This window comes from Cryptomeria japonica, chromosome 4, assembly GCF_030272615.1.
Source record: "Cryptomeria japonica chromosome 4, Sugi_1.0, whole genome shotgun sequence".
Classification (NCBI taxonomy): Eukaryota; Viridiplantae; Streptophyta; class Pinopsida; order Cupressales; family Cupressaceae; genus Cryptomeria; species Cryptomeria japonica.
The window spans coordinates 525,152,514-525,180,185 of NC_081408.1; the positions used below are offsets into that span (position 1 = coordinate 525,152,514).

General features: G+C 34.6%; 1 protein-coding gene across 5 annotated transcripts in view; it reads right to left on the reverse strand.

The window, feature by feature from the left end:
- Nucleotides 1–27,672, reverse strand: part of LOC131069020 (PTI1-like tyrosine-protein kinase 1) — a 77,887-nt gene that overhangs the window by 45,028 nt on the left and 5,187 nt on the right. For all 5 annotated transcript variants that reach the window (XM_058004309.2, XM_058004311.2, XM_058004310.2 and 2 more), the window contains 3 exons: nucleotides 4,233–4,486; nucleotides 3,896–4,022; nucleotides 3,494–3,767 (listed from right to left, as the gene is read on the reverse strand). In XM_058004309.2, the coding sequence (XP_057860292.1) occupies nucleotides 3,494–3,767; nucleotides 3,896–4,022; nucleotides 4,233–4,486 (655 nt within the window). The remainder of the gene's footprint in view (nucleotides 1–3,493; nucleotides 3,768–3,895; nucleotides 4,023–4,232; nucleotides 4,487–27,672) is intronic.

Below are 27,672 nucleotides of genomic sequence, written 5' to 3' on the forward strand. Positions count from 1 at the left end.
TTTGGTCTCCAAAAATGATGATTTTGGGCTAGAGGAAGAAATTTGCTCCTAACCCTTCCAAAGGGTCCAGAGCGAAAAACACTAAAACCATCCTTTTCTCCAAACTTTGTGCTAAGTCAGGCCTGGACTAGGGTGAGAAAAACTATTTAGAATACCTTGGAAAGATGTTTGACCATAAAAAGTGTGAATTTCGCTCCTGACCCTTCCAAAGGGTCCAGAGCGAAATTCTGGATAGGTCCTGTCCCTGGCTAGGTTTGTGAGCGAATTTGACCTTTTAGGCCTTGTGAAGATCAAACCAATGTTGCCAAGCTGGGAAATGAATTCAATGTGAGGGAATCCAGAGGAAATGAAGTGAAGAAAGTCAAATTGGGTGTGAATGGGCAAGCAAAATGAGAATTTCACTCCTAACCCTTCCAAAGGGTCCAGAGCGAAATTCATCAAAATCACTATTCCCCCTTTGTGTCAGGATAGGATTTTGATTCCTAAGGCATGAAAAGACTGGAAGGAGGTTATTTAAGCCTTGCAAGATAAATTGAAAGTGAAGAAGATGGAGGAATAAGCCTAAAACAGGAATTTCGCTCCTGACCCTTCTAGAGGGTCCAGAGCGAAATTCTCAATTTCACTCAAATTGCTCATGATAGAGGTCAAGGCGTGGATCCCTGGGCTCTGGAGGGAGGAAAACTAGTGTGTGCTTGCCTTGGAAGGTATTTTGGAGTGGAAAAATGATAGATTTTGTCCTAAAAGGTGAATTTCACTCCTGACCCTTCCAGAGGGTCCAGAGCGAAATTCTTAAAAGCCTCTCTTTTGCCCCAAATTTGCATCAAGATTGATGTTGGTTGAGAATAAGAGCGTCCTTGGGCATGTATCTAAGCAAGTACAGTTGCAAAGTGAGAACAATTTGAGCCAGGAATGCAAATTTCGCTCTTGACCCTTCTAGAGGATCCAAGGCGAAATTCTTATAAGGCCTGTCCCTGGGGAGAGTATTGAGCAAGCTTCATTTTAACATCTTCTTGTTGATGATTTAAGGTAGAAAATGCTATGTTGAAATGAATTTATTGTATGTCCTTAATCATCTTTTGGTTTGCTTTGCAGAGGAAAGAAGACCAGATCGAGGACGACCACTTCCAGTCCAGCATCATCAAGGACCAACATTTGAAGGAAAGTACACCATCCATCCTGCACATCAAAGACAAAGGAGGTTAAAGCAAGGGTCCGTTAGAGAAGCAGATAGTTTCAGAAGAGTTAATTAAAGTTAGCTTCTCAACATCACCAAATTGAGCATCAACCAAGTGTCAAACAAGGTGGCGTCCCAGTCATCACTCCTCTAGTTGGATTGGTCCATCTTAGCGTGTCCAGATTCAATGTACCTGACTCCTCAAAAATGGCACAAACTTCGATGTACCTACCTCGGTTATCCATTGGTCGAATATTCCAGAGAAGACATGTGTCCAAATAATGCAATTATTTCATTGGCTAGAATTGAGTTTGTTGTAACAAACCCTAATTAGAGTTTTCATTGTTAAATCTTGGCCATTGATCTCAAATTGATCTGAGCCATCGAATTGTATTAAGGGCGCTATATAAGCCCTGGCTCCTCATTTGTAAAGGATAATAATAGTTAGTCAGTAGTTAGAAGGTGAATAGTTAGAAATAGTGAATAGTCAGTTGATAGAATAGCAATTAGAGTAGAATAGAAAGAGAAGGCAAAGATTGTTGCCAAGATGTTGTTGTAAAAGACTTGTAAAACTTCATTGAAGAAATGGTGAAATCTATGGGTCGATTCAACAATTTACATGGTCTCTATACTTCTCAGATTTGATTTCATGTTATTAGATGAGTGGAAGAAATGTGTTTGATTGATGGTGAAATTCGTATATCCATACTACTAGCAGTTTGTTGATTGCAGACTTGCCTTGTGTAGTCAATTGGAATCATTCAGTTTAAGCTTCACTTCAATTGTCGCTTCTTCACTGATATGCATCAACCTGACGGTGTCTATGCTTGTAGCGATGATCTGAACATCATAAAGTTTTCCTCCGAAGATTGCACTAACCTTGTGGAGATGGTCCTGGGATGTCGAAGCAAGACTTAGTTAGAATTTCATCAAAGGTTATTCATTGCTCCTACATTCTTAGCATCAGAATTAGATCCTTTCCTCGCCCTCATCCTTTTCCTTTTTTTTTCAAAATCTAGACTAGTGAAATCCTATGTTCTAGTAATATTCAAAGCAAATCAGACGTTCAGTCGTCAAGTGTAAGTCCCCTTGTGATTCCAGCAAAATCACATCGTACTGCATAGAGCTTATCCATGAGTAGAGATCCTACATACAAGAACCTTGGAGTTGCCTCGACTGATCCTTCGGCGATATCTTCAGCAGTCGGGAAACTTTGCTGAAGAGAGGATAAGGTACCTTTAGGTATTTTATTCTGTGTTTGGTTGTGTACAAAATACACATCAACACTATCCTAATATTCTCACTCTTGCAGTCTTTCTCATATTTTAGTGATTTCTTAGGGTGTGGGTGGAGCCCATAATAATAATAATATAATTTAGAAATTTTTGGTTGGCCTAAAGCTGTACTTGGAAGGAAACGAGATGCCAATTGATACACTTGGTCACTATGCTAAATGCCATGTATTTTTGCAGTGAGTAGGAATGAGATCATCACCACATTGCTTATTTACATATCTGTCATCTAAATATTCTGGACATTCTGTATTTAGTATTTCATACCTACATAGCACATATTATATTTCATTCTCAAATAAGCTTGTGCTCCTACTGAATGGAATATTGTTGAATCAGGTCATCGCAGGAAGGTTTCATTATATTACTAGTTAATTACATTAAAATAATATCTTTTACAGCCAATGGCAAACATGCTTACTTCCAATGTTGCACAGGAAAAGAAAAAAAGAGCATAGGGGTACAGGATTTCATTTCTCACATTAGATTGTATTACTGAACAAAATATTGTTCAATCAGGTCCTACCAACAGATTTCGTTATATTAGTAGTTTAGTACATAAACATACCTTTTTCAGACAATAGCAAACATGCTTTCTTTGATATTGCACAGGTGTGAGAAACCCCTGATCAAAACAGCAAAAAAATGGGCATAGGGATATGGGTTCCACATTTACCACTTACAAGCTACACTTGATATTGTTAAGAACAATATCCTTGACCTAGTTCTTATTTATACTGGGGAAACACCATAGAATATTGGTTTCCTAACCTGTCAAAAACATGTTTCTGTTATAACATTAAGCATTCCCAGAAGACCAAGATTAAATGAAGTGAGGAAATTGTTAAGAGGGCATTTGCTTGTTTTGTTCAACAGTCTATGTCCATGCCATTGAAAATAAAAAGGTTCTTGGCTGACTATAATGCTATTGAAATTCTTGAAGAATATTTAAAAATCACATCTTCATGAATTATTTCACCTAAACAATTATCAAAAACTTATTTTAAGATTTGAGTAAGAAAATTACTCAGGAGCATGATAGCCAAACGTTCCCAGCACTCTTGTTGAATGAAGGCGAGCAGCCATGTCAGGGGCTTGATTAGAAAGATTGAAATCGGCAATTTTTGCTTTGAAGTCATCAAAAAGTAAAACATTGCTAGATCTAATATCTCGATGAATAATATGAGGTTGAGCTTTCTCATGAAGATATTCAAGACCCTTTGCTGCACCTACAGCAATTTTCACTCGTTGCATCCAATCAAGAACTGGACCTGGTTGGGCCCCTTGCACCCCTTTCCGTCCTACATTTGACACAAATTGGAACCTTAAGTGAATAGAAGTATAATTTAAAAACAAGAATGATCAAAACAATAAAAAAAAATTTGCCTGAAACATAAATAAAAATCAAATTCATCTACTACAATCATACCATGTAAAATATCATGTAAGGAGCCCATTGTTGCAAATTCGTAAGCTAGCACACGGATGTTTCCCTCAACACAGTATCCTACCAACTCGACTACGTGCTCATGCTTCAACCTTGAGACCATTGAAACCTATATACATAAAGCAGAAATGTTGGAAAAGTTACGATAGGACTTTAGATATACAGTTAACCAAACCTGAAAAGTAGCCATCAGTAAAAGAATATAAAAAGAAATCAACAAATTCTTCACATGGCACATAACAAAACAAATACTAAATTGTGAATAGTATGATTATTGTCAAAAAAAAATGGTATACTCTAACAGTACTGTCCTTGATACCTGTGCTAAAAATTCTGGGTTTGCCTCTGGCTGACTGCTGACATCTAATTTCTTAATTGCTGCAGCTGAACCATTGCTTAATGTTGCATAGTATACTCTTCCATAGGACCCTTCTCCAATCAAAGATTTTGGACCAAAGTTGTCTGTTGCTTCCTTTAACTCTTCTAGAGATAGAGCAGGTGCTTCAATAGGAGGTATTTTCTGTGGAGTGTCATTCTTTGTTCCCTCGGATGCTTTAGAATTGCCCTGGTTTCCTGGAATGTGATACACAACAAAGTTATTTTGTTATTCTGAATGACCTGTTGAGTATGCTATTATCGAACTATCAAGTACTAGAGTCATAATGAATTATCCTAACCACTAGTTAGCCATAAATCATACACTGCTTGCATATTCAGGTTCACAATTTACTTTTGCATGTACAAATTATTTGATAGGGTAATAAATTAAGTTTGTAACTTTGTACTATTAAGGCATTTTGCCTTTCAAATGCCTTATACTCACTGGATGGTATACAATTTTATTACAAATTGCTAGATTAAAAAATGAACTGAAGCAAACCAAAACCTAGTGCAAGAAACTTGATCAGATAAAACTATTCTAGCAATGACAGGGAATCAAATAGCTATATAGGGTTAGTTATCACAAGTGAAATGCAAATACTCAAGAAGCAATATGGTATTAAGAGTGCTTACAATACTATAAATGAATTACAAACTAGAGTTTGATCTCATAAGAGAAATGCAAATGCTCAAGAAGCAAAACAGTATTCTGAGTGCTCACAATAGCATAGCTGAATGACAAGCTAGAGTGGATATGTATATAGGAGAGTGGGGATGCAAGATCAACCAATGAGAAAATTAACTTGAACTACCCAAAACTAGGTGAGAGGAAGATACATAACTATCCAGTAAGTAAAATTAAAAACCTACACTAACACCCCCTTAAGTGTAGCTTAGGTGGATGAAAAGATGAGTCCTAGCAAATGAAGCCAACCCATTTGCAAAAATACAAATTGTTGTGGCTTGATTGGCAATGTATTCTCATTTTAAAATTTTATTTCCAAAGGTCCCCTGGGTCTTCCATTTGTAGTGGGTTGTTCTTTAGGAGTGGCCTAGAATGGGTGGTTCTCTATCACAACATTGAGCTCAAATAGAGGCACAAAAGGCTTCATTTCTCTTGATGTTTTCTTTACTAAATGATGATTCTCTCTACGGCCTAGTACTTATCTGCTTGCTCTTGCTCATTAATATATGCTATCACTTGATTTAATGGCATGGGGTCACCATCCTTTTTAGGACAAGCTTTGATGCCTAGTCCGAGAATTCCACATAAATGGACTTTCATCTGACTCTATGAACTTCAATACTTAAGAACACACCCTTTGCTAATCCAAATATGAACCTTGCCACCTAGAACCATCATATCAACATGTTTACAAATAGGAGAACTTGGATCTATTCTGAGTTTAGGTCAACCTATGGAGTTAGAACTAGCTTATATTGTAATTGCTATGGTAACAAATTTTATAAAGAACATATTCAAAACAAATAAAAACAAATAATAGATAAATAAAATCAATCTCTTGCAATTTTAAACATAGTGATACATTTGTAAAAAAATGAAAAAAAAGTGAAGCAAGACAGTTTGTTTCATCTTTGTAAATAAAAAATGTAGGGAAAAAAATAATGACTAACTCTTTTATAAAAAAGACTTCTACGATCTTCTTGGCAACTAATGGAAACTTGCACGTGTAGAAAAAGCAATACAACTGTTGTGGAGCCTTTAATGGTCAATTTTTAACTCACTTTGTTGAATGACAAGAAAATATGAAAGTTTAGCATTTTGAAATGGTATTTGTCTTTTGCAATCAAATGAGCTAAAATGAGTTTGTTTTAGTATTTGAAATACTGTAGTTAGCACTTTAAGTTGGGATTCATTTCAGGGCAACCAAATCAAAATCAAAGGTGAAAAAATGAAAGTAAAACAAAACAAAAAATTGGGTCCAAAAATTGACAGATTCATTGTGATTCATTTGGATCCTCCCTAGGTTTGCCCAGGCTTGTCTGAGCACTTCTGCTTGCACCCTGCCAAAATCCACAAGGGAACCAAACAGGATCACAAATCTGATTGGTCACAAAGAAAATGATAACATAGTCCAAAGATACAAGAGAAGAATTCACTGGATTTTGAGGAAATCTACATGCAAAATATTAGCCCCCCTAAATCTCTCAAATTCAAAACCAAATGACCTAAACTAGTACAATAAACTTTGATACCATGTTAGATTAAAAAATAAACTGAAATTACCTGAACAGTGACACAAAATCAAAATTGTTGAATAGAGTTAGTTTTCACAAGAGAAATGCAAATGCTCAAGAAGCAACAAGATCTCACAATAGCATGAATGGATAACAAGCTAAAGAAGTGGTTATTCATATAGAAGAGAGGGTAAGCAGGATCAAACAATGAAAAAAGTAACTCAACTACTCAAAAAAAGGTAGGAGTTACATTCATGAAAAGATGTCATCTACCTTTGTTTGACCCACTCACTACAACTAAGCAATCTAAACTAAATGTGTAGGAAAATACATAATATCTAACTAAGGAAAATAAAATACCTACACTAACACAAATGATAGGATTATATATAACAAATAAGGCTTGAAAATTAAATCAATTTGTAAATCTATTAGACTAGTAACACAAACATACCCCTTTAAAAAGAGTGATAACAAAGCTAGAACATAACAAGTGAATATAGTATATCAATAACAAGAGATGCAATACACAACATAACATTTTTAGTTCAAGCCAAACAGAAAACAAGATGGAAAAAGGAAGAATAATTACAAAACAAGCCTAGAATTTTTTTAATTCAGCATAAGCTTAAACAGGAATAGTGAAAAGGAAGGATAAAAATTGTAGGAAAACAATAAATTATTATTATTCTTAGTCTGCAAAGGATTTTATTCCACATTTTTCCTCGGATTACAATTAAATTCAATATCAAGATCAAAATCTCTGTTACAGATCATTATGAACAGTGAAGAATATAATTAGTCAAGAAGTTTTAGGATAATGTTAGGGGAATAAACCCCAAAAGATGACACATTTATGCAAGAGAAACCTTTGTGCCAGGGAGTATCCTCTATTCTATGTTCATAGATGCATCACTACTCAAATATCTCTGAACATTTGTAGTGGTATATATTCACAAATTTCACAAACAGACAATAACAAACCATTCTCCTGTAAATTAAATGTTTTACACGTTAAGCTTTATTCACTTATAAGTTGCAACCCTTCAATGTCAATTTACCTTTGTATATTACGTATTAACTAATATCCTCCAGATTCGATTACTCTGGCAAGTTCAATATGTGAGTAAATTAAAAACAAACTCTATATAATCAAAGATAATATGCAGAAACAAGAAAATAAATAATTGGGCACATATGTTGAGCTTCAATGAGTTTTAGGATTTTGTTAGGGGAATAAACCCCAAAAAAGTTACATTTATGCAAGAGAAACCTTTGTGCCAAGGAGTATCCTGTATTCTATGTTCATAGATGCATCACTACTCAAATATCTCTGAACATTTGTAGTGGTATATCCACAAATTCCACAAACAGACAATAACAAACCATTCTCCTGTAAATTAAATTTTATACACGTTAAGCTTTATTTTGCACTTATAAGTTGTAACTCTTCATTGTCAATTTACCTTTGTATATTAAGTATTAACTAATATCCTCCAGATTCCATTACTCTGGCAAGTTCAATATGTGAGTAAATTAAAAACAAACTTTATATCTAAGTCACAAGGTTCAAGTTCGAATTCGAATTCGACAGCCATGAAATTCGGATGAAATTCGACAAGGGAAAAATTCGAAAAAAAATTCGGATAAAATTCGCCTTCTATAATTTTGTTTATTTTTAAATATATGTATACTTCTAATAAATTATCAGAATAGCGACCCTTGTTGGAGAAAATCCAAGGGCGACCCAGCAGTTGCAGACACCCATGACCCAATAGATACAAAGCATATACAAAGAATACCCACGACCAGCTGAGTTGTGTTTAGAGGCGGATAGCAGTGCTTTATAGAGGAAATTCGATTAAATTCGATTTTTTTTAGAGAAGTTTGAAATTCGATTAAATTCGAACCTCATCCATGAAAATCGCCGTATCCTGTGACTTAGCTTTATATAATCGAAGATAATATGCAGAAACAAGAAAATAAATAATTGGGCACATATGTTGAGCTTCAATGAGTTGTTGCGATTTCATTTATCTAGTCTGCACTGTTTGTAAGTTCCCCACACTTGAAAATTGATTCAACTAAAACTCCACAGTGTAGACTATATAATAGCCAAAAGTCTATAGGCCATCAAAGCCACACTCCCATGAATCTTCAGTTTCTTCCTTATCGACCAACTTATTATAGTCCACAAGCTATCCATGAAATTTTTTTGAGCTTTAGTTAATTTGCCATTGCAAACATATTTAGGTCTTCATCATTTGTTAGCTAGCCACTAATACCTGCTTCACCATGTAGACTTCTCATTCAAAGTGAATCTTCAATGTCTAGATCCCTAATTTGAAGCAATTCTTCACTGTTTTACATGAAGAGTTCTCTCCAACATCAAGAACATGCTGGAAAAGTAGCTTGCAAATATCAAGATGCAGCTAGATGATATGCAATGGATCATAGAGAAATTGAGTGAAGAGATCAAGGTTTTCTTGGGACATTTTTGTTGGATTTTCTTTTTTCTGCCACGAAATCAGCAAGATAGATGGAACTTATATGGACTTCAGTTGAATCCATACAATTGAAAATATGTGTTATCCTATCATCGATCACATTTCATTCACATTCATTCATACTAGAAAATAATAGCCTACAAAACCGGTTCTTATTTCACAATATCTGTTATCTAGTAACATATAAACGCATTTCCTTCTCAAATTCCAATAAAGAAAATGAAATACGATCACTTTGTTCTCATTACTTCCATCTTCAAAATCAAAAGAAGATGCAAAATACAATTACTGAAGCTACACAATACATATTCATTTGAGAAGTAACTTTCTGTGTAACATTGCTACTTGTGGAGTCAAGTTGCTTGAAATAAATTCAGCCCTATTCTACCATTTTTCTTTCAGCAACCACAATGAATAGTCACTCAAAGTTAAACTCACATAAAATGTTAATTAGTGATTACTACGACCATTATCGGAGTACAAGAATCCCTTAAAGCATGATATTTGTAACTTCAATAGTGATTCCATGTTGTTGTAAGCATTTTGTGTTCTAGGAAAATATTTTCAAATTTGTGTCTGCCAATCTTCATTTTGATTTCAACAGTGAGGACAATTAACTCATACTTTTTCCCCAAACAAAAAAAAGATACACTATTTGCAGGTTCAAAAATTCAAACCTTCCTTGATGTAAATTGTCTCAAACAAATCAAAGTTCCAAAAAAATCATCCTATGCCATTCTGACAAACACAAAACACTTTATTTGAATGTTAGAATGAATTTTTTTACTACTATTTTTAGACTTAGATTTAGCTTCAGATAAAACTTTTTAGATTGCTTTAATCGTCTTTCTTAAAAAAACTCCTTTGTAATATTCCAATTACTCAACGTGTGAGATCAAGGGCAATTACTTTCCTTACCATGAATATTAATGAAGTCAATTTATCACCCTTGACTAGATAATTAAGCACAATAACATCCTAAACATCTTTTCCATATATGCTTACAATTCATAAGAATGATTAAAATTTTAAGGCTTTCACAGTCACATAACAAATAGAAAAAACAGTCCGGAAAAAACTTGAGATAGAATTTGATTACATCAATGTTTGATATCAGACTACATGATTCATCATCAAGGGGAAATTATTCTTTGATTACATCTTAAAACTCTGTTACAGATGACTCTATTCAACAAAAGATACCATGTGGGTGCAACCTAAGATAAATTATCAAGATATTCTGAAGTTCTTGGTCAGCAATTTTGAACAAAAAATCATCAATACCTCCGAGTTCTTTTCCTGATAAAGCAAAGGAAATTGTGAAACAACTCAAGTGAACAATGAAGATGTCTCGGAGTTCATTTAACATGTTGAATTTGTCAGTTTGCAAAGGAAAGTGAGCTAAATGGACTCTAGAGTAGTGCACAGCATCACTAATTTCTAAGAAACCACCAGAGGGCTTATCGTGGATTTTGAACTTGTCCAGGCAAACATAATGGCAGGCATATATTCTATTTAGTCATTATCATTCACTTAAGTAAGATAGTTCAGTTTATCCAATGTTCCATATATAATTAATAATCCTGCATTACACATTACTATATTGTTTCAATAATGATTAATTAGATTACGAAGATGTCATAAATGTTGAGTGATTTATGGTTCACATTATCAATTAAATCAAACAGAAAAATGCAGTTTGGATCTTTTTACCCTCCCAAACAGTGAGCAATCTGAAAATGTAAACAGCTAACAGGTTAATTAAATTTACTTCAGAGTTTACCTAGCGATGGATCTAAACCATGGGATTTGGTATTGCCACAAGTAGAATTCACGTATGATAGAATAAATCATAATATCCTCCATATCAAGGAGTTATGGTTTAAGCAGTTTATCCACAGAAGAAGAGGATCAGTTAAGGTGAAGATACCATAGATGCTCCATGAAGACATAAAATATAAAATTAGCTCAAACTATGAATCTTAAGACCAGATTAAAAAATTGACTCTTGCATTTATTTTGGAATTTTTTATGCTAATACGCATTCCTTTAGTGAGGAACACTAGATCAAATATATAGACCGATGGTACAAATTAAAATGACTACAATGAAATAGATCTTGGCCATTGATTTTTTTCAAACAATACCTTAAATTATAGAAAACAAAAAAAAATTGTTCACTTTGCATTTACTACTAATTTAATTTATTGTTTTCTTATTCACAACATCTAAAAAATAAATTGGAAAATTTGTCCTATTTTGTTTTAAACTTTAAATATAGGAAAATCAACTTTTTGTATAAATTGGAGACAATACAAAAGTATTATACTAAATATAATTAATATTTCACATACATGCAATTTTTATATTACAAAAATTTCATATTTTTAAGTCTAAAATATATTTTGCAATTAAAAAAATCAATCTAATAATATTTGAAATAAATAATATTTTTATTAATTTTGATTTAGAAACTACATATTATACTTTATCAACATTAAGAAAATAAGATAAATAAATAAAATGTTTTTTAAATTGATTAAAAAATAAAAACATGATTTTGACACGTAGGAATTAGACTTCAACTTGTCAATAAAATTATTTGATTTCATACTTTTTCAACAATATAATGAGAATAAAGGGGATGATATCCATGTTTATAAGCTTACCTATGAGCTATCTAACATAAGTGGGATAATATGCATATTTGTAAGTTGCACAAAATTTCTTGTCTAAGATGGTGTACATGCACTCTGACCTCTATGGAATGCACTTCAAGCTCTTTGGATTGTATCTTCACCTATAATATTTAGAAATTTGTGCAACTTTGATAAATTTTTAATTGTAAACTTGCCTATGAGTCGGTGCAAATATTGGTAGGAAGAATTGTTTAATTCTTATCGTTTATTGCTATAATCAATGTCAACTAATACTGCATCTATGCATTGATCAGAAAATCACCACCTTGGTAAATTGTTTATGACTTACATTTCCATGATCTTTATGTTTAATTATTACTATTTGGAAGGCAATGCCTAGAATGAATGAATGTTTTTAATAACGTCTATGAACCCAAACAGCCTAAGATAAGCATGAAAAGTCTGACAACAATACACCTACTTAATTTCTTTTTCCTTTTGTATCTTGGATATTCTACTATGTATCTTGGTCAAGAAATCTGCAACCTTTGTTATCCTTTATTCTTCAAACAAATTACTCAAGGTGTTCACGTTTAGAGTCTCAATGTAATCGATCCAAATATCCTTGTAAGCTGAACACTCCGTGATGTAATGCCATTTCGTCTCCACCATTTCTAGAGTACAATAGCAACACCTTTTATTTGTGAACTAGTTCTTAGCTAAGCATTTAACATTTTTGCTTTCCATTTTATTTTTGCTCCTATGTAGTTCTTTTGTGTATGATCATATGTAGGATTGAAATGTTTGATATAGTATTCTCCTTTCCTCTAAGCTGCCTTGTCCACATGCTTTCTTTGAATTTTCCTTGCACACATTTTTTTATTTCCCCATTGTTATTTGGACCAAAGATGTAAAAATCGGCTAAAAATTGTTAGAATCGTGATTTATCGGGAGGAAATATTCCGAACGATTTAATCTTCCAAAAAATCACGATGTTTGATGAGAAAAAATCACGAGCTAATAAGAAAATATCACATCTAAAAAAGCGATATCGTTTTTTATTCAATGCAACCCTAAAAGGTGAGTTCCGACGGGAGGTTGCACGGTCAAGAGTAGAAAACTCTTCTTTATTTAAGCGTACATCGAAATTCGACGGATGTCAAAAGTCCAACCAAAGTTCGCTAAAATTCATCAAAAATACGTAGCTGTAAAACGCACCGTTTTTTAATTAAAATATATTTGAAAAAAATTAGTTTTCTAAAGCTTCATTCCGATAACCCTTCTTGGCCCGATGTTTTGTTTTTATTAGGTGCTTTATATCATTTCTTTAATATTATGTTTTTATATTATTAAGTTATATCATGTTTTCATATTTTGTTAATATCATGATTTATGTAATATATTAATTTTATTTATATTTATTAGTTATTATTTTATTAATATAAATATAATTACATGGTTAAAGTTATAATAGTTATTTTATTAGTATAATTTGATGCCCATAAATCCATGCATTTAGTGCTTTAGATTTAATAACTCATCCATGGAACTCATCAACGTAAAAAAATTTCTTAAGAGGTTATATATTATTATGTTCTATAAATTTAGTGTATATGTGTATTTTTTAAGAATATTTTAAGACATTATATATTTTTAAATGCTCGATAAATTTGCCAATTTATTATCAATTTTTGACCGAGTGCCGATTTTTAAAAAATTTGGGCCAAAAGATTTATTGCTGATTAAGAGTTTTTCATCTTTGATTTGGACACTCTTTTATGCTAATATCCCACTTATTCATCCACATGTTCTACCTTCATTTTTCTTCTGCTGCCATTTTGGGCCAACGAGGCAGCTCCATGTTCTCTAATCTTCTTACACAACTTAGCACCAGATCATAGCCGATGCCTCTACGGGAAAGGCCTAGGCCTCAACAAAGTCAATCTCATATGGAACAAATGAGGCTATTTGTGATTATATGTTTTTGTAATCTCTCAATTTTATTCCACTTTCTTGCTGATGTATTGCTACCCCAGACTTCACACACATATAGCACCATCAGTATCACTGGTAGCACAAAAAGAGTTCTCTTAGTTTTCCAGTCCCATAGTTCAGCTCTTCTGCAACTATTTTGTAATAAGGCTTTCCATCCCCCCCTTGTGTCCTTTTTGCTCTACATGTTTCCCTGCTAAATTTATTGTGGAAATCAAGGCCAAGATACTTATTATCATTAACCACTTGCAAGGCGATTCTTTCAAAAACAAATTCTCTATGAACCTTCTTTCTCTTTAAGGTAAAGATCGTGACCTTAGTTTTGCTAGTGTTCACCTACATCTCCACCTCTTGGCAAAACCATTCTAGAGCTTTCAAGTATTCTCTCAAATCATGTGCTGTTTTTGCCATTAAAATACAATCATTTGCATATTGAAGCTGATCAAGTGAATCCCCCCACCACCAAACTTGTCTATCCACTCCTCTAATTTGTCAATGTATAACCCAAACAACGTAAGAGATAATAGGCAACCCTGCCTGACCCCAATGTCACTTCCGAAACAGTTTGATAATCCTTGCTTGGTTCGAAATTTGGCCCGAACTTGGTCATATAACCTATGGACAGCAGCCCTATACTGTTCTGGAAATCCCATTTCTTCCAATCTACTCCACTATTTGCTTCTAGGTACAGTGTCAAAAGCTTTTTTCAAGTCAACAAAGCAGCAGAAGATATCATTATTATATGAAGTCAACTATAGACAGCGCTATCTTTATTTACTTTCACACAGCACTAAATGAAAACATGCCACGTATGAGAAGTATTCCTTGATCTATAAATAAGTTGTTCAAGAAAATGGTTTAGGAGGTGAAAGGTCTGCTGCAACTATGGTGATGCAAATCAAGCCTGGCTCTTTAGAGACCAAAAATGATTAGGAGCAGGATGAAAAAGGAGAGGCCCGATGTCATGGAGTTCATATCTGATGGAAGCAAGCTACTGTTGGTCCTATGTCACTTGTATGCTACTATAAATGCCCAGCAGGCTGTCTGGTCCATGACATGCCCAATGGTTACTCAAAGGTATGTATTGCTACTACTCAATAAGAAAACAAATTATTGGTTCTATAAAGTGACGTAACATGGGTGGCCCATGTGAAAGCAGATCAATGGGAAGTCTACTTTCAATTTGTTGTGTTTGAGAAAAAAATGTTTGTTTGCACATGTCTAATATGGGTCCAAATTGCATTTGTTTGGTCACAAGTACCAAAGGAGCACCTATGCAATAACTTCAGATAAAAATTTGAATCCTTGATGTCCTGTTGTTGATGCCTTTATGCAATAATGAATAAATTATGATACCAATTTAAAATAATCTTATTATTTGTGTTTCTAATAATTTGCAATTGTTCCTCTAAAGTATGCAAATCTTTCTGCTTCCCAGAGGTGGCTAATCCTAAGGGCAGAGGTTGCTCCAAGGGTGTTTGGATGGCAAGAATCTAAAACAGCTTGGCAGCCAAAAAATGTCTGCAAGAAAATATTTGAAATACAACGTTTTTATATTAATTCCTATACTTGACTTCCCTTTTTCAAACAACAAATAGTTTCAGAGCCTTGACAATTTTCCTATCCCACTCTATTATTGATAACAAAACTCTATAAATGCTACTTCCAGATAACTAAAATGTGCTTCTCTCTATATCTAATATTTTATTTTATATTGCATGACATTTGAAATCATCTCCACATGTTCATCTTCCCCATAGTCTGTCTCTACTATGATTAGTGTCTTCATAAATCAAAAGTATCCTATTACTTTTCATCCCAAACTATTAATGGTATGTGCGAACTACATAACCCAGGTTGCTCACTCTTCTCTTCTTCACCTATCCATACATTTCATAACATCTTTCACCCTCTGTATTTGCTCAAGAAATGAAGAACAAATCAGAAGGCAAGTGAAAAGTAAGTGCAGGTTTCAGCTTGAGAAGATGTAATGTCCCCACTTTGAAATATAATTTAATAGTAAATAATAATAACATTAGAATACAAAAGAATAAAAATTAAAATTAAATTAAAATATAGAAGAATATAATTAAAATTTGATTAAAGTTAATGAATGGTCAAAAGGCATGAAATGATAAGTTGTGACTCCCCCAAATATGAGGTATAAAAGGGAGAGGAGAACTCATTTGAAGGGGGTATAATTTGGGGAATCAAAAGTGCAGATCTGATTGTGAAAGGTTGTGTCCCTTTCAAAGGGCAGAAATAATGAAGAGTTGTGCTCTTTCAAAGGATGCTAATGGTGAAAGGGTGTGTCTCTTGCCAAAGGGCATACATGATGAAGAGGTGATGAAGAGGTGTGACCTCTCCCTCACATGGAAAGATATAAAGGAAAGGAATCAAAAGCATCCAATATCGTCCCCATCGATCAGATCAGATCAGAAATGTTATTAAGTTACAGGCACTAACATCCTTGTTCTTTGTGGTATGCATGGGGATGTGCTTAATATGTATGCTTAATATATGAAGCTTGATAATGTTCTTGTGCAAAATTTAATAGTAATATTAATATAGACTGCAATATGTATGACAGACATACTTAATTTTATATACATTCATAGTACATGAAAGACTATTATATTAATGGCCTAGACTTTAATTCATTTGCTAATGCCTATGAGAGGATAGGTTGGTGTGTGTAGGGAGGGGCGAGTAAATCCTCACAAGTGATGGTGAGCCCAAGATGGGGTAGGGACGGAGTCCTGAAACCTTGAGGGAGCCTCCTTGTAGATTGGTGTCAGTGCCCTATGACGGTAAATCTCCATCCCTCATTAGAGTTAGGAAAGAAATTAAGATGGGTCTAAATATAATAAATATTGAATGTATTACGAATAATAATTCATTCATTAGTTTAGTAATATGAATTAAAACATAATAATGCATAGTAATGTATGTCAGCCTTTGGGAAGCAGGCAGCCTCCTAGTAGGGGACATTACAGAAGAAAGCGCAGCAGGGAGTAAGAGGTACAGGTATATCCACTCATTCCACAACAATGGTCATATGCATTCTAGATGGCAAGGCCCGACAAGAGTTCTCTCCTTCTTAGTCTAGAGACCATTATAGAAGAGGATCCCTCAGAGGATCTCTCCAGGATACTTCCTTACCATACCAACACTATGCAGATCTCAACCCAACGAAGATGCCACTCTAATAAATCACACACATTTTGTTTTCAACACTATGCCAAATTGATGTGGAAGATGCATGCCAGAAAAATTCAGAGCAAGCTCAACTATGCCCTTTGCCTCTTTAGTACAAACAAGCATCTTTCATGAATTAGCTTTGTTTCTACGCATTATTAAACCAGATCCTCTGTTCGATCTCTTGTTGATGATACAAAGGCAGTCAAGTTTCTCTTACAATGGAGTTGAAAATTGAGTGTTTATAATTACAATGGTTGTTTTATCGTATTTCACCTCTGTTTAACTTTTTCAACGTCTTGATTAAATGGATTGCTTCATATCTTAGATCTTGCAATGTAATTAAACAATGCCACCCATTTAAGGTTTGTAGTTGAATTCGTGAGGATGATGGTATGTTTCATGATCATGTCTCTATCAAGGTTTAAAATTTTGGTGGTACAACTGGGCCAGGTTCAACCTCAGGGTGACTTCTATAGACTGCTTCTTCCAACTCATGGTAGATTAAGCTAAAGGGCAACTTGAGTTGACGTATAGAGAACATTCACGTTATTTTATTTATACTAGATTTGGAATAACGTAGAAATTAGTACATATCCTAACAGATGTTTTTCAAAATAAAAGAACATTAGTTGTCACAAAGGAAGCACTTTCATTTATTATAAGTTAAAAACTCCTTTTTTACAGACTGGCTATCACAAGTAAAGGACAAGGTCCATTTTGATGGTTATAAGTTATAACTATTAAATAATTAATGTGTACAGTCCTGCCTCTATATGGTAAAGTAAATGATTGGGTAAGATGGAAATGTCAGTGACAGGAACTCAGATAACTGAAATATCTGTGAAAAGAGCTCAGATAACTGAACAATCTGAGAAGCATATTCTTTCTTGAGGGCTTAGATTGCATTTACGCTATTCCATACAAGAGTTCTTAAAGCCACTTAAGATAATGGGGTGGACTTGTCCTACAAATTCAAGGAAAGAGAGAGTGAATAAATATAATGAGAAGTTTGTTTTTTCCAGTTAGATGATTACATACAAGGGAGAAGTTAAAAAAAAATCACAAAAGAAGGGAGCAAAGTTAGCTTCTGCATTTGATGATCCAAGAAGATAAGGATTGTTTTGTTGACAAGACATTTTGAGTCATCTATGTTTTATATAGTTCACATGGAAGCACAAATATAAACAAACTATGGGTTCAGTTTACTCTTAAACTATACATTGGTGCTCATAAACCTCTCATGCATACCCTTGTCAAATCATAGCATTTAATTGTTGTTCACCAGACTGACGATTGTTCTAAGTTTCTAACTGTACACTACATTTGCAGAAAAAGCCTTATCATGTACCCATATTACACATTGTAAAAAATCACATTTACAACAAAAGCTGGTTAATTATGGAGTCCCACAGTAAAAAATTGAAGCATAAAATCACTGAATCTCAAGATGACAGAGCTAACATAACACTACTAATTCCCTTTGAAGTCCCCATTATATTCACTAAATTTCACTTGGCTTATTTTAAAGTCATTCAAAGTCAAATGAATATAAGATGTTCTTACTAATGTTCTGCATTCTCGAGACACTAATAACATAAATTTGATTTCACATATTATCACCATAACGTGCAACTAAAAGAGTTCAAGAAACTAAAGTAATAAAATTAATATAACTAATATAAAAACAAACTCAGATTCATCCCTCACAAAACAAAAACTATGAAAGCCACCATGCTAAAAATAATCATCTCATGGTTTCCACATGATGAGTCTTATACTCTTCTATACAAATAGTACTTTTATAAAGAAACTAAAATTAATTGTGTAAGATGAGAGACATTTTAACTACTAACAATGACCCTAAATCTATCTCATACTCTATCCTAGTACCTTATAGTCCAAGAGTAATCTTACAGTAGAACCATAATACTGTTTATAACATTTACTTAAATGGTTTCTAATTTGATCTCAGAAGTTAGAATAGGTTATGATAGCCTTTGCTTAATCCTCTTTGTAAAAGGACGAAGCCAATTCACAAATGCATCCATCCACAATACAATCCAGATGCCATCAGAATATATGGTAGAAATTACTATCTATATTACCGATATTAGACCATAACATCATGCTTAAACATGCCAAGAGAAGAGAACAGTAATAGGTTATTATACAACTTGACTAATCTTCTTTATAAAAGGAAGAAGACAATTCACACATGCATCCATCAACAAAACAATTCAGATGCCATAAGAATATATGGTAGAAAATCATAATACAATCTAGACTACCAATATTTTATTCTAATTAGACCATACCATCATGCTTAAAAACAACAAGAGAGGGGAGTAGATACCAGAAAATCAATGCTCCCCAAGGACATGTCCCTAGCCCTAGTACCCCTGCCCCCATCCCTGAAACGTGGCTGATTCCCCTATTGCTAATTTTTTTTATGCTCATGCCGAACAATTGCATGTAGCATGTCCACCAGATTTTAAATAAATGTTCAAAGATGTGATAGCTACCAAACGTTCATTTGTTCCACCTGGAAAACATAAGGCTATGCACCACCTTCCTTGATAGAGTATTCCAAGATGAGAGTGTTAATGGAAGATATGAGAAAAATTTGGATAAGGGATAGATGCTCCATCATAATGGATGGGTGGACCGATATCAAACATCGGCTACTCATCAATATTATTGTCACATGTACAGTTGGCTCTTATTTTCTTAGAGCTATTGATTGTTGGGGGAAAAGGAAGGATTCAAACTACCAATTTCAAATTTTGAGAAATGCCATAGAAGAGGTTGGCGCCTCTAATGTTGGATAGGTAGTGACTGATTCAGCCCATGTATTTAAGTTAGCTGGATTGATGGTGGAGGGTGCTTATAAGCACACATTTTGGACCCCATGTTGTGTTCATGCATTGAACAATACCTTAAAGGACATTGGGAAGATAGATTGGGTGAAGGCAAAGGTAGTAGAGGCTAAAGATGTGCAGATGTTCAATTGCAACCATCACACTTCACTTGCTTTGTTCAGGACATTTTTGAGAAAGGAATTTACCAAGCCCATAGACACTAGATATGCCAACTACTTCATTTAGAGAGGATGCTTGAGGTCATAGAGGCTTTACAATTAATGGTATTCAATGCAAAGTAGCGCAGAAGGCAAGAGGCAAGAATGGTGGAAGGAAGAAGTGTGAAACAAAAAATCCTTGATGATGACTAGTGGTCCACAATGAGGTAAGAAAATTGTTGATTTTATTATTTAACTTTAAAGGTTAATTTAATAATTTATTAATGTTTCTAACTTGTAAAATATTTCCATTCTTTTTTAACATTTTAATTTGTGTAACTTGTTTGCACTAGAAGATATGTTTGCTCCTCTGTTGAGCCTATTGTGTGAGTAATTAGATATGCTGATATTCACTCTTGTAACCTTTGGATAGATTTTTGAGACCTTTGATAGCATGCCTGGGCAGATCAAGCAAGCAATTCATAGTAGAGACCCTACTTTGGGATTTTATGAGGAGCATCTTATGTACATTGTGATGCCCAAATGGTATGTGGCAAAAGTTGGGAGTGCCTCCATCTCGTGATGAAGAGATGAAAGAAAACTTCAAGAAAGCCCTTGGGAAAATGTATACTAAACAGGAATCTACTTTAATTTCCACAATGGCTTTGCATTCATCAATGTTTGTGATCCAACCCTCAACAAATGAGAGGCAAGGTTGGATAGAGCTACACTAGCTCAAACCAACCCTATTGGATGGTGGACGTGGCATGACAAGAATGCACCGGAGTTGAGGTTACTTGTCAATTGTATTCTTTCACAGATTACCAGTTCCTCTGTTGCAGAGAGGAACTGGTCCACATATAGCTTCATCCAATCAGTCAAGAGTAACAACCTTACTTCTAGACAATTGAAGAAGTTGGTGGCTGTACACAGTGCTTTGCAAGTACAGGATCGACAGACTCCTAAGTATCATCAAACTCCAGCCTTACGTTGGGATGTTGATCCCAAAGATGCTATACATATTGATGAGGAGGAGACATAGGAGGGATTGGTTGGGGTTCCTTTGCTTGAGACAGCCCCTTATACTGGCAATGAATCAAACTCGAGCTCCAATTTTGATACAGACCTACCAATCGCATCTGCTGATAAGGGACAGCCATATGTTTTCTATGCCTTTGTCATTATATAGTTGAAACTTGGAGCCTTTGGGCATTTGTAATAATTCTTATATAATATGTTTGCACATTGACAACGAAACCATTTAAACTTTGTTAATTTGTTTGTCAATTCTCATGTAAAATATCAATTCAAGTCTAATGTTATGTATTAAGCCTCTACAGTGTCTATGATGAATGCTTTATCAATGTTATGATATGAATATTTAAAATTTCTCTATATTTTTAAAAATTCCCATATGTTTTAAAAGCTGTCCACTGCCGTCCCCTAAAAAATGGCCCAACAGTATCTCCATACTAGAAACATGTCTCGTCGTCCCCTGCAATCCCCATCGCAATCCCTGATACTTGGGGGTGCATAGCAGAAAATATAATTGCAATAGTAGTGAGTCTAACTCCTAAATTAACTAGGCATTCCACAGATTTCATGTGCACGATCAAGTAGGCAAAAAAGAAATCACACAGAGGCCAGCGTAGACAACATATAGCTGACAACAACAAAATAATTCAAACGAATTAAAACTCTACAAAATATATCTAAAAAATTCCACAAGTTTTATAAAAACTATCGGCATGCCCATTGAACCCAGAGGTCCAATTACTAGTATGATGTTAAAATGATTAAAGGATATACTAACTGGAAGAAGACATGTGTGATAGGAACATGCAAAGTTTTAATGAACCACAGGAATAATTATCACACTTCTGATTTGTAAAGATGAATTTGACAAGTTGATATCTTCCAGCATCAATTTTTCCAAATGCTGTGTTGTTAACACATACTAGCTTGAATGAGGAACCAATAAAATTCCAGATTGGAAAGTTTGAGGACATAAAAAAAAGAAAAGAGCAATTTAGCACAATTGAAGAACAGATGACACAGGTCAAAGAGGTGAGCAGAGTTAGCAGAGACAAACACCACTTGTACTGATTGCTCCAAGTACTGGTCCTGGTTCGAACGGGCTCCTGGTTCAGGTCTGGTTCGAACCGGGTTCGACCAGGGTTCGAAAAACCTAGAGGTGGTCCGTCCCTGGTCAAACCCGGGCAGACCCAGGTCGAAACCGGGCAGCCCAAAAAGGCAAATTATATGCCAAAAAAAAAAATTAATTCCGTCTGCTAAAAAGTGAAACTTATACCCTAAAAATGACTTCTAAAACATTATATTCACTCATTTCACCTCATTTGTGTTGCAAACAAAATTTTATGAGAGCAGATTGAAGAAATGGTGAACAAAATTTGGCTTCCAAGATCAAAGAGGAGGAGTTGAAGACTGATTTTTGAAGCTTCAACAAGTGTTGCAGCATCATTTCCATACATTTTCAAGCTTCCATTGGCTGCAAGAGGTAGGTTTAACATTTTTTCCCAACTATTTTTGTTTCACAAATTGTCAAACATGAAACTTGAATTTTTTTTCATTATTTAGTTTTTGTTTTTGAATATGTTTATATTATTTCTTGCCATAGGAACTAGAATGGCATCTACATCTTCCTCCATTGGCAATGAACAAACAATTGCAAACAAAGAAATGATCCAAATTCTCCCTTATGGAAGTATGTTGACATTATAAAACAACTTCCAGGAGGTGGGGAATTTTGTTGGAGATGCCAAGGATGTGGTATTGAACGTAATAGTTCATATTATCGGGTGGTAGGCCATTTGTGTGGAATAAAAGGAAGAGGCATCAAAAAATGCCCTAGAGAAGATGGTAAACCTATACCAAATGAGACAGTGATGAAATATATTAGGGAGCATGAGGCGGCAGAAGAGAGAGAAGCCCGTAGATTGAACCAAACCACATCAAAGAAAACAAGGGGAATGCAAGCCCCTTCTATTCCCAATATTGTAGTAGAAGACCACCCCTTCTTTGTCACAAATGAACCTCAAAGTGAACCACCCTTGACACGCAAAAGAACAAAGGGACCTTTAGAAACCACATTCCAAAATGAGAGTAGAGACATTGCTGACGAAGATATAGTAAGGAGCATTTATGCAAATGGGTTGTCTTTCAATGTTGTTCGCTCCCTATATTGGAAGCAAATGATAAAAAGTGTTAATGAGACTCCAAGAGGGTATAAGGGCCCTAGTTATGAGAAGGTACATGGAACATTATTGGAGAAAGAGGTGAAGAGGGTTGAAGATGCATTGAAACCCATAAGGGATTCATGGGTTGAGACAGGTGTAACAATTGTTTCAGATTGGTGGAGAGATGCTACAAAACCGTCCCTTGATCAATGTCATAGCGGTGTCCCCTTTAGGGGCAATGTTTTTGAAAGCTGTGGATTGTGAGGGCCAAATAAAAGATGGCCAATTTATTGCAGAAATTCTCATCTCCGCCATTGAGTCAGTGGGACCTCGCAATGTTGTCCAAGTCATAACGGACAATGCAAAAAATTGTAGAGCTGCTGGTTTGTTGGTTGAGCAACGCTATGATCACATCTTTTGGACACCTTGTGCGGTACATTCACTCAATCTTATGCTACAAAGGATTGGGCAAAAAATAAAATGGATCAGAGATGTGTATGCAGAGGCTGAGGACATCCAGATGTTCATCACAAACCACCACATGTCTCAAGGGATTTTTAGAACCTATTCAAATTTGGAGCTATTGAAGGTAAGTGAAATAGTAATTTAATTTTACATTTTCTGATTTTTTTAATTTTCAATGTTCATAATATCATTGTGTAAGCTATATTGTGTCTTCTTCTTTAAAGTTTGGCTTTATTTTTTAATCATTTGGCATTAATTAATAATTTGTGTTATAGGTTGCTGAGACCCGTTTTGCATCAAACACAATCATCTTAAGACGACTTGTGAAAGTTAGAGTGGCACTATGCAATATGGTGATCAGCACCAATTGGATTGTATGGAAGCAGAGTAGCACTGAGAGGGCAGAAAAAATTAGGAAGAGAATATTGAATGAGAAATGGTGGGATCTTGTTACATATCTCCTAAGTATCACTGAGCCCATCATGAGCATGATTCACTATACAAACATGGATAGGCTTTGCATAGGTGAGATTTATGATGGCATTGACTCAATGCTTGAAAAAATAAAGGTCACTATAAATGAAAAAGAGAATGACCCCCAGGAGAAATTCTTCAAAGAACTGGAAGCAATTATTGTAGAAAGGTGGAATAAGATGACCACTCCTTTGCATCTTCTTGCCTATGCCTTGACACCTAAGTACTATAGGTTAGCAGACAGTTTCTTGATAAACCAGAAAGGATTCCACCATGGAGAGATCTAGAAGTATCTAATGGGTACAAGGCAGCATTTCTTAGACTATATCCTAATGATGATTTGCGAGATGTTGTTACAAATGAGTTCATAGAATTTGCAAATAGGAATGGTCTAAGTGTTGATGCACTTCATCATAGATCTAAGAAGGATGCTCATAGCTGGTGGTACTTCCATGGCACATGCTTCCTAAACCTACAAGCCCTCACTATAAAAGTTTTATCACAAGTAAGTTTAATTAATTAAAATTTTTAATTTACAAGTTTTTGTTTATTTATAGTTTACTTTGTCTTCATAGGTTGCTAGTAATTTTATTATTATTAATGTATAACTTTAATTGTTTACTTTGTCTTTATAGGTTGCTAGTTCATCTGCTTCAAAAAGAAATTGGAGCACATACTCTTTCATCCACTCAGTAAAGCGCAATAGGCTGCTATCAAAAAGAGCGGAGAATTTAGTATATGTGCATTCCAACCTACGTCTTCTTTCATACAAACAACGTGACTACACACAAGGGGAAACGAAGATGTGGGATATAGAGCCAGAGCATACTGATTTGGATGCTCCTGCTTCTCAGCTTCTTGCATTGACACTTGATGACTCGAAAATCGAGCCAACTTATAGTGCAAGTGCAAGTGGAATTGGCGCATCTAATGTCAATGTCAATGAGGAGGAGGATGAATTAGATGATCCATTTGATGATTAAACTTTATATTGTTGAAAGTTGAAACAATGATACTTGAATATTTTGTCATTTTGATATCAAACTTGATGTATATGATGCTATTATGGTATCATCATGATGCTATGATTACAAGCTTATGTTTGTTTTGTTGTTTATATGATGCTATGTGACATGCAAATTTTAATTCATGCTTATAGGCTTCACAAATATCAAAATATATATATATATAAAAAAAATTTACATGTTTTTGTACTAATGAACCCAAACGAACCTAACCCCTTTTCAAAATTTTGCCGTACCGGCATACCGGGTTCTTCGAACCCGAACCCGAACCGGTAACTTAGGCTCCAAGGTATATCATATTAGAGCATAATGTAATGTCCCCTTTTAACATTAGTAGAACATGGGGTCCACTCCTCTAATCCATAGTGTTGAGTAAGTGACTGGCAGCATAGAAATAGCAGATAGATAAATCGTAATTACTTTAGTTAGGAGTGGATTAACTAATGGAATAAGGCATTTGAGTTGGAGTGAGTATTCCTGTCAGTTATCTGGGTCAGATTTAGTAATGTCAGACTTGTCACTTAACTAGATTGTCTATGACTAAGGAATGGATCAGATTTAGTTATCTCAGACTTGTCAATTTAACTGATTGGGATTGCCATAATTGAGGAATGGATAAAAGGAAAGCATGAAATATAAGAAGCGTTGGGAGAAAAGAGAAGATACCTATCATATTAAAAACAAAAAATAATTTTATTCTCAAATATGTGATGGCTGTGTATAGCAGCTTGTAGCACTTGGAGATGGAAACCTTCAAGTGTGGCAATTAGACTATCAAACTTTTTAGTGGTTCCGCTGTAAAAAGCAGCACCACATCCCCATTCCCAAACTGTCAACTTCTTTATTTATCTTCTATGATCATCTATTAGACTCAAGACAAAGTTTATTATGAAATTTCAAACTTTCATTCCACTAAAATGAATATTCCAACCCACTTTAGGTCTCTATTTACTCCTCTATAGTGTTGCAAACGGATAATAATTTTTCACAGATGAATCCAATGGTTTAATGCAAATCATTACAAATAAGGGGAATCTATATCATCATTAAATATCATCTTAATTCAAGACCAAATCTTCTCCTAAAAATTCAACCTCCTTGCTTCAATAGTTGGTTCCAAATGGATATCCTCTTGTTTACTTGCATCCCACTAATAAGCATAAGATGTAAGGATGAACACACAAAGTTACTGATGAGAGAAAATGAATACATTATTGCAATAGGAAGTGAATAAAAATTAATATGTAAATAACTCCAACTTTAAAATGAATAAGGCTTACGGTAATAAGGCTTACGGTCACATATTGTTGCAAAAATCATCTAGGATTAACAATTTGGAACTTGCTAATGTTCTTTATATTCACAAGAGTCTACTTCATCCACACATAAATAAATGAAATTCTTAACCAGCAAACAAAATAACATTTACTTTTTATAACACTAAAAATGATCATAATCTTACCATGCTTCTTATTTGTAGAGATTTTTTTATTGAATTTTCCAATCAGAAAATGACTTGATGAACTACTATTAGGTAACAAAATTCCCTCATCAATGAGTTGACTACCATCTCACCAATGCACTTTGCATGTCTAATGGATCATGATTCTAGTTGTATACTATTTTCTAACAAAGTCAAATAAATGGTACTCCAAGCCTCTTCAGCTCTCATATATCCTGGTCTCCATGGCTATAACATTACTGTTGTTCTCTGGAACAAAAGAGATATGGATAGAGACCATTGATGCTCTATTATAAGATGCATAAATGCAAATAAGAGTTAGAAAAGATCCAAGTTCATCACTTGTGAGAGGAGTATTCCTTCCAAGTGGCCCAAACATCCCCCTTTGCTTGGAACTCTAGTGAATTCCCTTTGAGGACATTGTAAAGCCTGTCTTGCAAGCCACCCCATTGGGTATCCATTTCAAAAGTAAGTGCATTTAGAGGAGGATGCCTTGTTTACTGTATAAACGCGTGTGAAAACCATGCGCTCTACAGGTTTTTAATTTGAGATATATTTACTTCTCCAGCAATGATTTTATAAACATAAATTCTCCTGTGCTATTTATGTTCAGATATCTTTTGCATTTAACAGCAGAACCCACCCAAGCCCTAGATGTTACAAAGCTATAATAGTACAGTTTTTGTTGGCAATTGTTGTTGTCATTGATGTCAAGTCTGCAGGGCTGTAGGGAGATTGTCAGCAATCATTGTTATGATGTTCATCATAGGGGGAGATTGTTTGCAAAGCAGTTGCAATTGTTGTCATGCAACTTGCAAAAGTTGGCATGACTTGTTTTAGTTATTGCAGAGGATTAAAGTTGCATCACATTTGCAGAAGATTGGCATAGAGGTGTTGGACATGTTGTCACAAATATTTTCGTTTGGTTGGATCAGTTGGTTCTGACAGTTTTGGCCCTGGAATCAAATTCTTAATCTCTTTGGTCAGATTAGGGTTTCTATATTTCATATCTTTTAAACCCTAGCTTAATATTGTGGGCACATGCATTTAGCTTATATCTGTTTGTTGACTTGGTATTGCCCACTGCCGGTTGCTTAAGTGATGCTTAAGTTATCACTTAAGCCTTTATGATCGTGTTGTTCATCGGCCCCTTTGCCTAGCAGTTACCAATTCGACAGGATGAATGAAGACTTTAATATTT